Source organism: Pogona vitticeps, chromosome 5 (assembly GCF_051106095.1).
Source record: "Pogona vitticeps strain Pit_001003342236 chromosome 5, PviZW2.1, whole genome shotgun sequence".
In the NCBI taxonomy this organism is placed as follows: domain Eukaryota; kingdom Metazoa; phylum Chordata; class Lepidosauria; order Squamata; family Agamidae; genus Pogona; species Pogona vitticeps.
In genome coordinates this window covers 22,013,059-22,028,052 of record NC_135787.1, presented here as the reverse complement: position 1 = coordinate 22,028,052, position 14,994 = coordinate 22,013,059, and the positions used below count along the sequence as shown (strand labels likewise).

General features: G+C 41.8%; 1 protein-coding gene across 3 annotated transcripts in view; it reads left to right on the top strand.

The window, feature by feature from the left end:
• MANBA (mannosidase beta) overlaps positions 1-14,994 on the top strand; it is a 72,075-nt gene that overhangs the window by 42,572 nt on the left and 14,509 nt on the right. For all 3 annotated transcript variants that reach the window (XM_020805428.3, XM_020805429.3, XM_020805431.3), the window contains exons 6-10: positions 287-462; positions 2,986-3,096; positions 9,067-9,218; positions 10,682-10,799; positions 13,166-13,252. In XM_020805428.3, the coding sequence (XP_020661087.3) occupies positions 287-462; positions 2,986-3,096; positions 9,067-9,218; positions 10,682-10,799; positions 13,166-13,252 (644 nt within the window). The remainder of the gene's footprint in view (positions 1-286; positions 463-2,985; positions 3,097-9,066; positions 9,219-10,681; positions 10,800-13,165; positions 13,253-14,994) is intronic.

Genomic DNA, 14,994 nt, shown 5'->3' with positions numbered 1-14,994 from the left:
TCTATCTATCTATCTATCTATCTATCTATCTATCTATCTATCTATCTATCTATCTATCTATCTATCTATCTATCTATCTATCTATCTATCTATCTATCTATCTATCTATCTATTTGACTTTTACCCTGCCCATCTAGACCAAAGGTCTACTCTGGGCGGCAATTTTATATATCTAAAATATGTGTATGTGTGTTGTGTGTGTGTGTGTGTGTGTGTAATAAGTGCAGTCATATGATCATTTTCAACCAAGCTCTTCTTCTTTTTCTTTTTTTTTTTTTTTGTTCAGATCAAAGTGCTCGACAGTGGCGTCTGGAAATAGAGTTGGATTTTGATGTCGTCAGCTCAAAGCCAGTTGCTGGTTTTGTAAGTGTGAGCATTCCTGAGCTGCAGACACGGCAGGCGTTCCCTGTGGAGCTTCATCCCGGGGAAGGCAACATTATATTGCTTGTAAACATTAGTCAGGTGAGCAGCAGATCTTTTGGTTGCAACACTTTGCATAGACGTCAGTGGAGAGCTGTTAGCCTTGCTCTCTCCAAGACTGTAATGGCAACAGTTTTTTTGCCCCCTCCCTTGCTCGGCATAATTCAGGCAAGATCAAGCAATTTTATACGCCTTGCTTTCAGCAGGAAAGTAAAAGCCCACATCCTTCCATTGATTTCCAGTTGCTTAATTTTAGGATAATCACACTATGTTGCTAATCTATAGCATGCCTTTGTTTAGCTTGAAAGATGCATGTTGGGGAAGGAGAACAAGAACGTCCCAATTATAAAAGCCTCGGTTACGTAGACAAAAGTCTTCTCACCCCAGGTGGCCAAGGAAGTACTTATTATGAAGCCTGACTGTGCACTGAATCCACCGATGCTTTGACTTGTACTGACTGCATGGCATGTGTTGCCATGCTTGAAAATGCTCGTATCTCAGATGTGTTTAGACATTTTGAAAGATGACACAGGAATCTCTGCTTAAATTTTGTGTGCTTCCTTGAAGATGTCATGCACTCTTGGAAAGAAACTTACCTGTTATTTGGTAATAATGCCAGTGTGTTCCTTCCAGGCAGGATCTGATCAGATAAGAATGCCAGGCGCCTCATGATGGGTCATGATATGAATAGCTGATGTTATGTGCCTTAAATCATTTGTGACTTAGGGTAAACCTGATAGGGTTTTTGAGGTACAGGGAAACTCAGGGAGTGATGTACTGTTGCCATCCCTAAATGAGGTTGAGTGGGCATTTGCACTGTATCCACACTGGCTCTGTGGTATTGGGGATGTTGATATAGTGGATGGTGTGCTTAAAAGCTGCAATTCTGAGTTCTTTTATATTCTGCCCTTTTCCCAATTACCTTGGTTGCCACAGATTCCCACTTTTATATTCTCAACAACCCTGCGAGGTGGGTCAAGGTCAGAAATAGTAACTGTACCATGGTTGCCCAGAGAGCTGTATGAAACAAACATGGAACTGCATCCAGATCTCCCAGGTGTAATGGTTTGATACTGTGAGGGTTAAAATCTAACCACTGTACTATTTTCATTGTTGTCTGTTGTCATTTATTACATTTCTTCTCTGCCTCGTCCACTATAGAATTCTGTGTGGACTGCAACCAAGGCAGCACAAGCGGGGGGTCTGCACACCTGCATAACCACAAATGGAAAAACTACAAAAATGTTAGCAGAAGTAAAGGAATGAGAAAGGCAAAATATTACAGCATTTGAAAGACTAGCAGATTTATTTCAGTGTAAGCTTTCAGAGCAACTCCTTTTTCTATTTCTGTTTGAAAGTTGGTTTCTATTTGAAACACATAACGTATATAAATATCTGAAGGTGTCACATCACCTCTTAACTGTCTTTTCTTCAGAATAAAATTGGATTAAAATCCATTTCTTGAGACACTACATATCCCCTTTAAAGTGTCCTCTCTTTAATTTTTGCCAAGCATTTCCACTATTTCTTTAGAAATGTTTGTGCCAGTTGCTATTAAATAAAAATGGATTCTGAAGGGGTGAGCACACAAAAGCGATAGAAGTCAGGTAACTTAGGAAGTATATGATCTGAATACTCGGGCCAGCTTAGAGCCACTTGCCGTATGGGTTGCATAGTCAGAGTAACTCCTTTTTCTATTTCCAGCTTGCCTGTTCTGTGAAGAGCCACCTCCCCATATCCCTTGATTCTTATCACAAAGCACTCTGAGGTGGGCTTTTATACATCAGAAACCATCTGTGCCTGTAATTTATATTGCTGGGTTGTACCGTTTGTATTAAATTATAGGAAGGGTACAATTTGAAGCAGCAAAACTCATCCCTGGGCAGTCCTCCAAAGCCGAGGCTGCTTGAAGCCAACTGTAACCATCTAAAAGACATGTAATTCCCACCCCACCCCCATCCCACCCCCCACCAAAACTGAGTGTATTTGGTGTTTTTCAGCTAAGAAATAGCAAATGAGTGAGCAGGGATGTGACATCACTAACAGCCAATCAGTGCACTCCAGCAGTGCTTTTTCTTCTAAAGCTATTCTCTGTTCCACTTCACATAGTGGAAGGTACATATTAATAATGCCTCATTCTCTTTATAGTAGAAACTCTGGACATTTGCATGTTACTGCCTGATGTAATCCCAGAAAATAAAGATGGAACATTAGTGGTCGAGCTATGTAATAATGCCTTCGTAACAGGCATGACAAATCATATTTTGTTAACCTGTTTCCTTTGTGCCTGCTGTTTGTGAGTACTGGAGTGCGTGAGCATTCATGTATTCAATCCTGATTCCTCCATTTTGCTTGTTTGTACATTCTGATGCCATTTAGCCTGTTTGCTCTGTCCAAGAACTAATAAACTTGTGCATCACTATTTTGCGCAAGCAGATGCTCTTGTTATTGTAAAAAATAAGCTGTTTATTTTACTTAAATGGGGGAAGCTATAAAAAAGTCTTTGTTGGGCTTTTCTGTTTACATATGGTTTCCTCCCTATTTGTTTTCCTATTGGATGGAAAGAATGTGGCGCTGGAAATGTGGTGGCCCAGAGGACATGGAAACCAGACTGGCTACAACATGACAGCAACAGTCTTTATGGAGGGAAAATACAAGTTTGTGAAGTCTCTGAAGGTATGCCAGTTCCCCTGCTTCAACTTGGTATGATCTTCGTTGGGGGCTTAGCAGAAAAGTGCTTCCAGTCTCTAATTCTGGCCCAGGGAACTAGTCTTGGTGGTGGATGGCATGCGTGCCGTAAGTACGTTGAAGTAAGCTAGAAGGCATTGGACCATTGTCAAGCTTCTGCTGTTAAGGTCTTGGCCGCCTCTCTGCTGTTGGGGACCTGGCTGTGCCATGAGAGGTGTGGCCCTACCCCCTAATATTACTGGCTCTTTGGTCAAAGGACCGTATGGGGAAAGAAAGTGTCAATTCAATTTTCCATGTAAGAAAGCCAAAGGAGGAGCAAAGCCAGGTCTTGGACTTGGAGTTCCCTGAGACTTATTGCATCTTCTTCCTGCTGTCTCTTCCCCCAGAGAGTTGGCGACTTGTAGTGAACTGAAGAACTTCAGCTGGCCCGTGTGAGGCTCCAGTGGGCTAGATTCCTCATCCATTCTCTAAACTCAAAACACTACAGTTCCGTTTTGAGGGTGCTCATATCCTGCGGAGTTCACTTTGAGGATAGGTTTGCAACTGGAGGTGTGAACGGATGCAGAAACATTATGGCCCATTAAACCTCATGCTGCAACACGCACCTAACAAGACACATCCTGAGGAGAGAGGAAAAAAAAGGGGGGGGGAGATCTGAGACCTTCTGTGACTTCCCTTGGGACAATTACCCCAAAGGCTGAGATTCATTTAGATCAGCGATGGGGTGAGTTTCGGGTCCTTTTCTAGTCTTAGGGTTGCACCAGGCCCTCTAGTCACTTCTGTTACTATAGATTTTTTTAAAAAGCACAACCCACAACACACTTGTTACTTTTTTTAAATGCATGTTTTGCTAAAGGAAGCTATGGGAAGCTATTTTCTTATTTTAGAGAATTCTTCCCTCTAGAGGCCTATTTTTACCTCCTTTTCTGAAATAAAGGGGTTGGGTTTTTTCTCTGGGGCCTACAAAAATGGGCTCGCTGGGCTGCATGACTGACTCCCAGTCTGACACTGAGCCAAAGGCAGTGCCCTGATCTCCACACAGAGGTGTGGCCATCAGCACCCATTCCTAGCAACCACTGGGGTGGAGATTCTCTTGATAGTTAGGCCAATTTTTACATTCAGCACATGTTCCGGCCTCCACATGGAGCAGCCACCACACGGAAGTAGTTTTCAGCAGAGTCAAAGGCTGTAGGATTTTCCTTGGCTGCTAGGAAGTTAGAAGAAGGCATGGATTCTTATTCTGGCAGTCAGCTTTCACCTCTGCCTAGCACCTGTGCTCCCAGCCAGACTGGGAGACAAGTTATAACTACTTTGAAATTCAGAAAAGAGAAAGGTGTTTCTTTAAAACATTTGAAGGCTCTATTTTACAAATTCTCAAACTCATACCATTTCGGAGGAACTGCTATCCATAAAAACTGCAGTGGCGGCGGCATTGGTTGTAATTTTCTAGACCAGATATGCAAATGAAAATACTTCCGTTCAGAAATGAAAGTTGTACAGTGGAACATCTCAGTAATATTTATATATACAGATAGTTCATGTATATTTTGAGAGAGAGAGAGATCTTATCAACGTCAACATTTAAAAACAAACAAACCAATCCTTGAAACCCTGTTAGTAAAGTTGCAGAGTATAATAGTAAGTTTGGAGCTTGACAGAGATGTCAGGCATCCTTTGGAAGATGACTGTGATCTTTACCCGAGGGCACAGTTCATCTCAGGTAACAGAGAGTATTAATACTTACATGATTTCATTTGGGCAGGAAGGACTGTGAGATGGTATCTAGTGTATTTGATTCCTTCCTCCCCCGCTTACAGGAAATGTTGTGGTCTTCTAACCATCAATCAGCATGATCAGAAATACCTAACAGTCTTCTCTTTATAATGAACCCAGGTGCGCAACCCTTGGGGTGTTGTTACACCCCATGTCTGTATTTGTGGACCCTACCCCATAAAGCGTGGGGATGTGGTGGTGCTGCGGGTTAAACTGCAAAGCCTCCGGGCTGCAGGGTCGAAAGATCAGCAGTTCGAATCCACGTGGCGGAGTGAACTCCCATCACTTGTTCCAGCTTCTACCAACCTAGCAGTTCAAAAGCACGTAAAAATGAGAGTAGATAAATGGGGACCACCACAGTGGGAAGGTAACGGCGTTCCCATGTCTAGTCACTCTGATCACATGATCAGAAACTGTCTACGGACAAATGCTGGTTCTATGGCTTTGAAACGGGGATGAGCGCCACGCCCTAGAGTCGGACACGACTGGACAATTGTCAAGGGGAACCTTTACATTTACTTTACCCCCATAAAAAAAGCATGTGCTGTGCAAATTTGGCAAAAAGCCACATTGCTGAAACTCTGAGTCAAGTTGCTAAAATCCCTCAGGTATTTTCTCCTTTCTTAAATTCTTTCAGTTTTCCACTAATTGTGACAGTGGGTTTTGGGTATATGCAGTGTTTGCTTGTATGTGTGTGTGTATGTGAAATTTGCCCCACACTTTACTTTTCCACACAGAGATAATATGAAAAATAGTTCCTTTCAGCTGTTAAAAATACCTAAGTATAACTGGGTCCTTTTAGGTATTAGTTACTGCATATACAGTGGTGCCTCGCTTGACGACGATAATCCGTTCCAGCAAAATTGCTGTAGAGCGAAATCCTCGTCAAACGAAATAAAAAAGCCCATCGAAATGCATTGAAAACTGCTCAGTGCTAATTACCTCAGCGTCCAGCGAAGTTCCTCCATAGGGCGGCCATTTTCTGATGCCTGAGCAGTGAAAAATCCGTTCTAAAGCACAGCGGGGAGCCATTTTACACAGCGGGCGGCCATTTTGAAACCCGATGATCAGTTGTTTTGATCATTGTAATGCGAAGAATCGGTTCCTGAAGCATGGAATTGATGGTTGGTAAGCGAAAAAACCCAATTAAAACATCGTTTACGTAGACAATAGCAATGACAAAAACATCATTGTGAAGCGGATTCGTCGTTTAATGAGGTAATCGTTAAGCGAGGCACCACTGTATCTCCCTACCACCTCTCAAAGGTGCTACTCTTATTAGCCGAGAGGTCTTTACATGTATAGAGTTGTAAAAATATAGGGACCAGTATATATTCAAAATAAAATTAAAATAACCCATAGATTATAAACCCACTGTCTAAACAGATCAATGTTTAGGTAATAAACAGGTAATAAGACTAGAGATGTGACACATAGGCATCCTTCAGTCTCGAGAGACTATGGTAACATGCTCTGAATCGAGGAGTGTCCTCTCCAGAGCATGAAGCCCGGGTAAGGTAATATGGAGGATAGGCTGTTACCCAAGCAGCAAATCCCCCCTCTCCACATTGCTGAAATGGTCCAATGGAAAGGCAAGAGCCAATACAACTGGTTCCAGCAATGTCGCAGGAGTTGGCAGAACGACACATGCTGCCTTCGGGACTCCAGCTCCGGATTTTGCCTCGAGGTTAACTCCTGAAGCCTTTTCCATCAGTGGATATAGCCACAAGGCAGTGGAGGTTTGAAATTGGAGTTTTCCTTCTCCTAGATGGGCTGCCTTCCATGGCTGACGAGCCCCACCTACCCGGCAGAGATGTGAAGGCCTGGGGAAAAAAACAGAAAAATTGAGAAACAAACTGTTTTTTCCCCTGATATTTTCCAAATTGTTTTTTGTTTTTTATCCTGGAAAATTGAAAAAAAGTGCGGAATGTGTTCTTTTACAATGATAAATGGTATGCCTATGACATGTTATTCAAATTATATAACATGATGACCTTGATGAAAGACTTCTGAGACTATGTATGTATTTAAGTTCACACACACACACACACACAAACACCCCTTTCAACAGAGTGTTTTGCCTTGGGATTTAAAGAAATCTTAGTATCCCTCAAATAGGATGACTTGTTTTCATGATCAGAAGGAATTGTGAACCTGTCGTGAGAACTGAATACTTTATGAGGGAAAGGTTATAACCTTGGAGAGAAAACAGATTTATATTGGTAGTTGCCAGTTGCTTGACAAGGATAGGTTTTCTTTTTTCTTCTCTCACTCTCTTTCTTGGTAAGCACTTCATTTGGCCATAATGACTGTGCATAATGGACTTTATAGTCCATCTAATTTCTAGAGCACCTAGGTTGAGAAAGTTGTCCTTCATCCTGATGTATCTTTCTGAGTTCCAAGATACCCCTTTTGTGGAGCCAGACTGTGGAATAATCCCTCCCCTTTTTAAAAAAAAATATATGGGGGCTTCAGCTTCTAGATTCCCATCAGCTGGCATGGCTGCTGCCCAGGCTTGCTGTGAGGCTCTGGACGTTGCAGTCCAAAAATGGAACCATCCCAAGCTTTGTATTGAAGCAAAGGTCCCTAAAGGTTGTGGTATCGCTTTTCAGCCCAACTGTTTGCCAGCCTGAGCCATTCATCTGATGACCAAGAGTTGTTTCTTGATGACTGGTTTCCATGGTAGGCAAAGTTATGCTTGGAAAGAGCATATCCTAGCAAACAAATCAATGTTGCCCTTTTAAATAGAGAAAAGTCATTTTGGTATCTTAGCCCTAATTGCTTTTCTATTGCTTGCACAATGATCAGTGCAGAAGAGATATTGACTGGGATGACAGCTGTATGTCTTGATCACAGCTAGTCCTAACTAACATGACCCTGATTCCTTGTTCATCTGGCCTGCATTATGGCTTGCGAGTGGAAGTTTCTCAAAATCTAGATGAATTTCCTAGTAAACTAGAAGGGACTGGTTTTGCTGTACCGTAGTTTGGAACAGGTAAACAACCTATGGCCTTCCAGTTGCTGTCGGGCTATAACTCCCAGTATAGCAGGGGCAGTGATATGATGGCAGATGCAGTCTGAGGACATCTAGGAAGTTGCCCACCTTTCCTAAACAACCAGCCTGACAACCTCTTGGCTTGTTAAGCTGTGGTTGATAGGGCGGGATCGTCATGGAATGCTTCAACTGCAGCATGGCAGTTTAAATAAAATAATATTGTCTGCCTTTCTCTTTGTTGTTATGTTACATTTTGAGATCAGTGTTCTCTTAGTTGTTGTGCCTTATAGCAGTGGTCCCCAACCTTGGGCCTCCAGATGTTCTTGGACTACAACTCCCAGAAGCCTTCACCACCAGCTCCGCTGGTCAGGATTTCTGGGAGTTGAAGTCCAAGAACATCTGGAAGCCTAAGGTTGGGGACCACTGCCTTATAGGAAACATTCTGATCCAGCACAGCAGAGGTCCCCAGACATAGCACTCTTCAGATGAGGTGGCATCCAGTTCCTGCCACCCTAGTCAATATACCTTAGAGCTGTGTTGGTTCGGAATGATGTTGTTTTGCCTAGCATGTTTGGGTGCAGGTGAACATTGCTTCCCATACTTAAATGTATACATCTCTTTCTGTACTACTGTCTCCTCTTAAACTTTCCAAAGCAAGATGCTACACTTCTTTCATGGCATCTTGTTGTCATAGCTCAGCTGATTATTCTTTACAGCTGTTTATCTTTCCTTTGGTCTTTTGTTTTGATCACAAGTGACATTAGCGAAAAGATTTCCACTACCCCCATTTTAATCTGCCCTTGAGTTTCTGTAGTTTCTGTAAATGTAGTTTGATTACAATCAGTGTTCAGTCTAGTACTCCCACTTAATTTCTTGGCAAGTAATCACAAGCAGGCTGTGTGGGTGTTTACAGCACTAATAGATGCTGTCTGGTGGTGTATGTACCTATAGAAGAGAAACACTAGAATCCTCCAGCAATTTCCAGTTTCAAATTCGTTCTCTGAAGGACACTAAGAGCCACTTTAACAAACCTTGATACAAAAGTTACATGGATTGTATACATGTTGGAGGGGTGATAAAAACATGAAAGAGGTTATAAATGTTTTGATTGATTTTGAAACCGAAATTTGTTTTCTTCAGTCATTCTAATGTTGACAAAAGCTATCAAATGGTCTAATTGTTTTCTCTAGATTTACTTTCGAACAGTAGAACTGGTAGAGGAACCCATTCATGGATCACCTGGTTTGAGTTTTTATTTCAGAATCAATGGACTTCCCATTTTTATGAAGGGATCCAACTGGATTCCAGCTGATTCTTTTCAAGACAGAGTGACCTCTGGCATGTGAGTTTGAGTTGAGTAGTTTTCAAACATTCCAGATGGATGCAGAGATATTTTTCCTCTTGCACATTTTATTTGTTTGTTTGTTTGTTCATTTATTCATTCATTCGTTTGTTTGTTTGTTTATTCGTTTATTTATTTATTAGATTTCTACCCCGCCCCCCTAGACAGTGTCTACTCGGGGCGGCTTACAAATACCATAAAATATCATAAGATATAATAAAAACATCATAAACATTAAATAATTAAATCAATAATATGGTGTGTTCAAGATGGGGAATAATAAAAAACAAGGAGATAGAATTCAAGAATTGACAGAAGGGAAGGCCTGCCTAAAGAGCCAAGTCTTTAGATGGCTCTTAAAAACACCCAGCGAGGGTGCCACGCAGATCTCTGTTGGAAAGCTGTTCCATAGTCGAGGGGCCACTGCCAAGAAGGCCCGGTTTCTTGTTCTTTCTTTCCGGGCCTCTCTCAGTGTTAGGCCCTTCAACCATCCCTCCTGGCTGTGCCGAGTAATTCAGGTAGATCTAGGTGGGAGAAGGCGATCTGCCAAATATCGAGGTCCCAAACCATTTATGGCTTTATACGTCATCGTTAACACTTTGAAGTCAGTGTGGAAATGAATGGGCAGCCAATGAAAGGCAGCCAGAGTGGAAGAGATATGCTGGTGTTTTCTCACCCCACTAAGGAGTCTGGCCGCCGCATTTTGCACCATTTGAAGCTTCCGCATCAATCTCAAAGGTAGCCCCACGTAGAGCGCATTACAGTGGTCTAATCTCGAGATTACGAGCGCAAGGATGAGAGTGGTGAGGGACCTCCCATCAAGGTAGGGCCGCAGCTGGGCGATCCGCCACAGATGGAAATAGGCGGAGTGGGCCACGGAAGCCACCTGGGTTTCCATGGTAAGTGCCGGGTCCAAGCTGCGAACCCCACTCTGTGCGGTGAGGGTCACCCCCCCAAAAGAGAGGGCGTTTCCCAAACTGCCAATGGGGGGGCCACCCACCCTCAAGACCTCCGTCTCGTCCAGATTCAGCCTCAACCCATTCAGCTGCATCCATTGCAGTACGGCCTCCAAACAGCGCTGAAGGGTCTGAACGGCATCCACTGATGCTGAAGAGGACACAGGAGAATTTATTTCAGCCTAGTGGGTACAATTCTTTCATAAGATTGTAGCACTTGAGGAAAAAAAAGTCTCTTTGTGCATGGAAAGTTAGTGTACCAGGAAGCAAGCTTCTCACTTAGGCATGTGCTTTGCATGTGACCTTTCCATCCACTGTTCCCCTCAGTTCATGGTGGCACCTGATGATTCAAAGTAAGCCCTGCTGAAATGTGTGAAGGCTAGGCATGCACTTCATGTAATAGATTGCATGTTTTCAAGTTAAATGTCCTTGTGCACTTTCTCAAGCCCTTCTATGAGCAATGCAAACAGAGCTCATTCCAATTGTGTTCTGCTTCTATTTTGGCAGGTTAAGGTGCCTCTTGCAATCAGCGGTGGATGCCAACATGAATATGCTTCGAGTCTGGGGAGGAGGCATATATGAGCAAGATGAGTTCTATGATATCTGTGATGAACTGGGAATCATGGTAAAAAAAGCAGTACACATCAGTAACAAAATTCAAAACTAATTTGTAAAACACGAATATTTTTACTTTTTTTTCTCATTAATCCTGTTTTGTAAACTTGAAAAACAGTGGCTGAATTTCTGTTGCTTCCCTTATGAGTTACAACTAGAATACACCCCTTGAATCAATGGAACTTCAATGGGTTGATTCTTTGCGACTTATTATGACAAGCAGCAGGATTTCAGCAATTTTTTGTACAGATATGAGCTAAGGCTCAGCCAACATGGACAATGGTTAGGAATTGTGGGTGAGGAGGTGCACAACATCTCAAGGGCCAAAGTTTGAGAACCACCTTTTAGAAACATGGTGACCAGCTTCCACCAGTAAATGTAAGACTTGATGGACCAGTCCAGAAGTCCATTATCTTGCTTGTCATAATGAACAGAATGATAATCATAAAGCTCACAAAGATAGTATGAAGATCAAAGCTATTTCTTCATATTGCTTCTCAGGAAGCTGGTAATTATGTGGCTTCTGAATATGGAGTAGGGTTGCCACCTTGTGCCCCTCTGCATGTTTTTATATTGCAACTCCCATCATCCCTTAACTATTGGTGATGGTAGTTAGGGCTGATGGAAATTACAGCCCCAACAACACACAATGCTTTCAGATAGTACAAAGATGCTCAGGAAACAGAAAACCACCTGGTCCCTGTTTGTTTTATTTTGGAAAAGATTGCAGACGTCCATCTCACATTATTTTATTCATCTTTCTGTTTCAAGATATATAAAAAAGATTGTGTAGGTTGTGGGAAGTAGCTCATTAACAAGGTGCTAGTTGCATTCCTCAGCATATGCTTGATCATGCCCAGGAACACAACCAGCACTCTGTTAACTAATGATAATTTGCTGTCTTGACTTAATGTGATTTCACTTATACAAGCCTAAATCACCATTTGGATTCTGGCCTGTTTTACCCAGTAAAACATCTTGAGACATTTGTACTTCCTGTTTGTTTTGTGCTATTCCAGATACCCAAGGATTTTATAGCATCTTACTGGGATGGATGTCAATACTGGGATACGATGTAATAAAGGATAATTACAGCTGTTTCTTCCTGTCCTTCAGTCAGATGGCCTTTAGCTGTTACAGTTTTACGAAAGTAGTCGATGTTGAGCCAAAAAAGACAATTAAGCATTTCTTTTATTTTAAATAATTCTGAGTTTAGAAAGTAGGTAGCTCTTTAAAAGACACAGTTTTGGCTTGAGACCAAGCAGAGAAAATTTCAAGCTGAGTGGAATTTTTTTTTAAGTTTGTATGTGACCATGCTGGAAGGGGGACATCTGTTTCAGACTGCAGGAAAAGAATACCTGTGTAACCTTGAGTTATAGCATGTAATTCAAACATTTTCCAGCTCTGATTAAATATTTAGTCAGCTGGAGCCTAAGTTTTCTTCCACGTTTTGGATATCGTCCAGATACGATGACTCTGTTACCGTGTATCGCCACTGTTACCTTGCAACCCTCTTCAACAAAGCTGTTATGGGGACAGAAAATAACTTGTTAGAGCCAGAAAAAGACCCTTTTATTTAAAAAGCAGGGCAGGATTTCTGTGTCTTTAGCAGTGGCAAAACAGATACAACTTCAGCAGGGGGAGTTTTTCTACCACCACACCAAAGAAAAAATGCATAAGTTGAATTTGCTCTTTAGCTTCCAGTGGCACAGGAGTTGTGTGAATGTGAGTGGGAGGAATGTGATAATCCTTCTAACAATGGGCACTGTGAACATACAACTCTGGTGGCAGGTTCTGTGAGATCTTTGGAGCTCAGATCTAGCCATTCTACTCTTAACTAGCACTTTTATGCTGTTTGTACCCTCTAAGAATGGTGAAAGACAGTGCTACCTTTGCTGTTCAGTAGAGGTCTGTAACAGCCAGAGGAGGAAGTTACTATTTTAATTAATTAATTAATTAATTAATTAATTAATTAATTAATACCCTGCCTATCCGGTCTTACGACCACTACTAAAGGGACTATCGGACTTGTGCAAATTTTAGTCCCAAGCGTAGCATAATCTGGTACATATTTGATCAGATCTAAGCCCTTTTTGTGTCCAGAGGACTGCAAGCTTTAACTGGTTCATATGGAGAGAAAGTGTATGCTTGTTTTGTTTTTCCATGTTTTTTTTAAAAACACAAGCCATTGAGTCTTCCTCAACTTGCCTCCTCCCACTGGGCTGGACTAAAAACCCCGTCACACCCAACCAGCATAGCCAAGAGTCCTATGTTACAGAAGGCTGCTCCGTGTGTAGAAACTGGAAAACATGCATGTTGTTTACATAGTGGAACTGGCAGTTTATTCACTTCTTTCATTTTCTATTTTTTCTCAAGATTTGGCAGGACTTCATGTTTGCTTGTGCCCTTTATCCGACAGACCAGAGCTACTTAGATTCCGTAAGAGCCGAAATTACTCATCAGGTATGACATTCAGTTTGGTGAGATTCTAAACATACACAGGCTGGTCGTGACTAAATTACATGGTCTTTCCTCTGTCTTGACTGTGTGATCCCCGACTTCTGTAAGCTGTGATACATTGCTGACAAATCTCAACCAAATGTTTAAAAAAGGCTGGGAAAGCAGCCTAAGGAAATGCACACTGCCACTGATAGGAATTTGAGCTGGTCCACACATATAGTTTAACACCTAGCTCCTTCTGCTCCACACCACTTTCTATTTCAGATTAGTATATCATATCCTCTAAATTCTCCTTTCCAGAATATCCTGACAGTTTGACAGGGTAGTATGAAAACTCAGCATCTAGTGTGTTGAAGCCACACGACAAGCTAAGTATTTCTCTCTCCCTCTCTTTCTTTGTGCATGGGAAGAAGAGAGAGAAAATATGAGAAAAGAGAGAGCATCCATGTATCTTTCCTTTATTTATTTCATTTCTATGTTGTTTCTTCTTGGTGAAGGGACTTAAGGTGCCTCACAAGGTGGTAAAACCCCACCACCACCAAATTCAACTGAAATCATAAGTTACAATAGTGAAAAGCAAATAAAGAAACAACAACAATAATTAATGCCAGTCAATGATTGACTGTGCGTGGTATTTTTAAGAATAATAATGATAATAATGATAATGATAATAATAATACAGAAAATGGATAGACACCTTGAACATAACACACCAGACACAGTACTAATAGCACAAAGAAATGTCATCATTGCCATTCCAGGGGATGCCAAAGTTGAAAATAAAGAATAGGAAAAACTGGCAAAGTACAGAGAACTGGCAATCGAAACATCTCGCCTCTGGAAGAAACACACTTCAGTGGTCCCCCAAATCATGGGGGCTTTGGGAACAGTATCAAGAAATTTCTCACAGTACTATAAACAGTTGCAGATCTCAAAAATAACACCACCAGAGCTACAAAACCCGGCAATATTCAGAACAGCATACATACTGCACCGATATTTAAGAGATACAGTGGTGCCCTGCATGACGACGACCCCGCAGAACGATGAAATTGCATGACAATGACTTTTTTGCATTTGCTATAGCGATCGCAAAACGATGTTTCCTATGGGGGATTTTCACTTTACATCGATTAGGTCCTTGCTTCGCGAACTGTTTGTTTGCAAAACGACCATTTTTCTGGCTCCGCAAAATGGCTGCCTTGTGTTTTCCGGACCCATGCTTTTCAGGGCAGCCATTTTAACAGCTGATTGGCGCTCGGAAAATGGCTTCCCCTATGGGCAATCTTCGCTGAACGACGAGGTAATTTCCCCATTGGAACGCATTAAATGGGTTTCAGTGCATTCCAATGGGGAATTCTTTTTCGCATGATGACGATTTTGCTTGACAGCAATTTTTCTGGAACGGATTATTGTCGTCATGCGGGGCACCACTGTACTTAGGTTTTCTTGTTAAAACTTGTATCTGTTATATAATGCCAGTGAGTGTTTTTATAATGTTGACTCTGCCTGGAGTTTTTGAACAACAATAAAGATCAAGCCCTAAGATAGTGGCAACCTGAGGTTTTACAGTGATTTTTGGAAAAATCCCTTCAGAACAAATGGGGGTGGGTGGGGAGAGAGTTAATCACTTGTATCTGACAAACCTAATAAATCATTTTGAAGTACTTTGGGAGTTAGGTTTATTAGAATTAAGCTGAAACTTCCTCGTGGCTTCCCTGCCCTGAATGAACCCTAAACAGCAT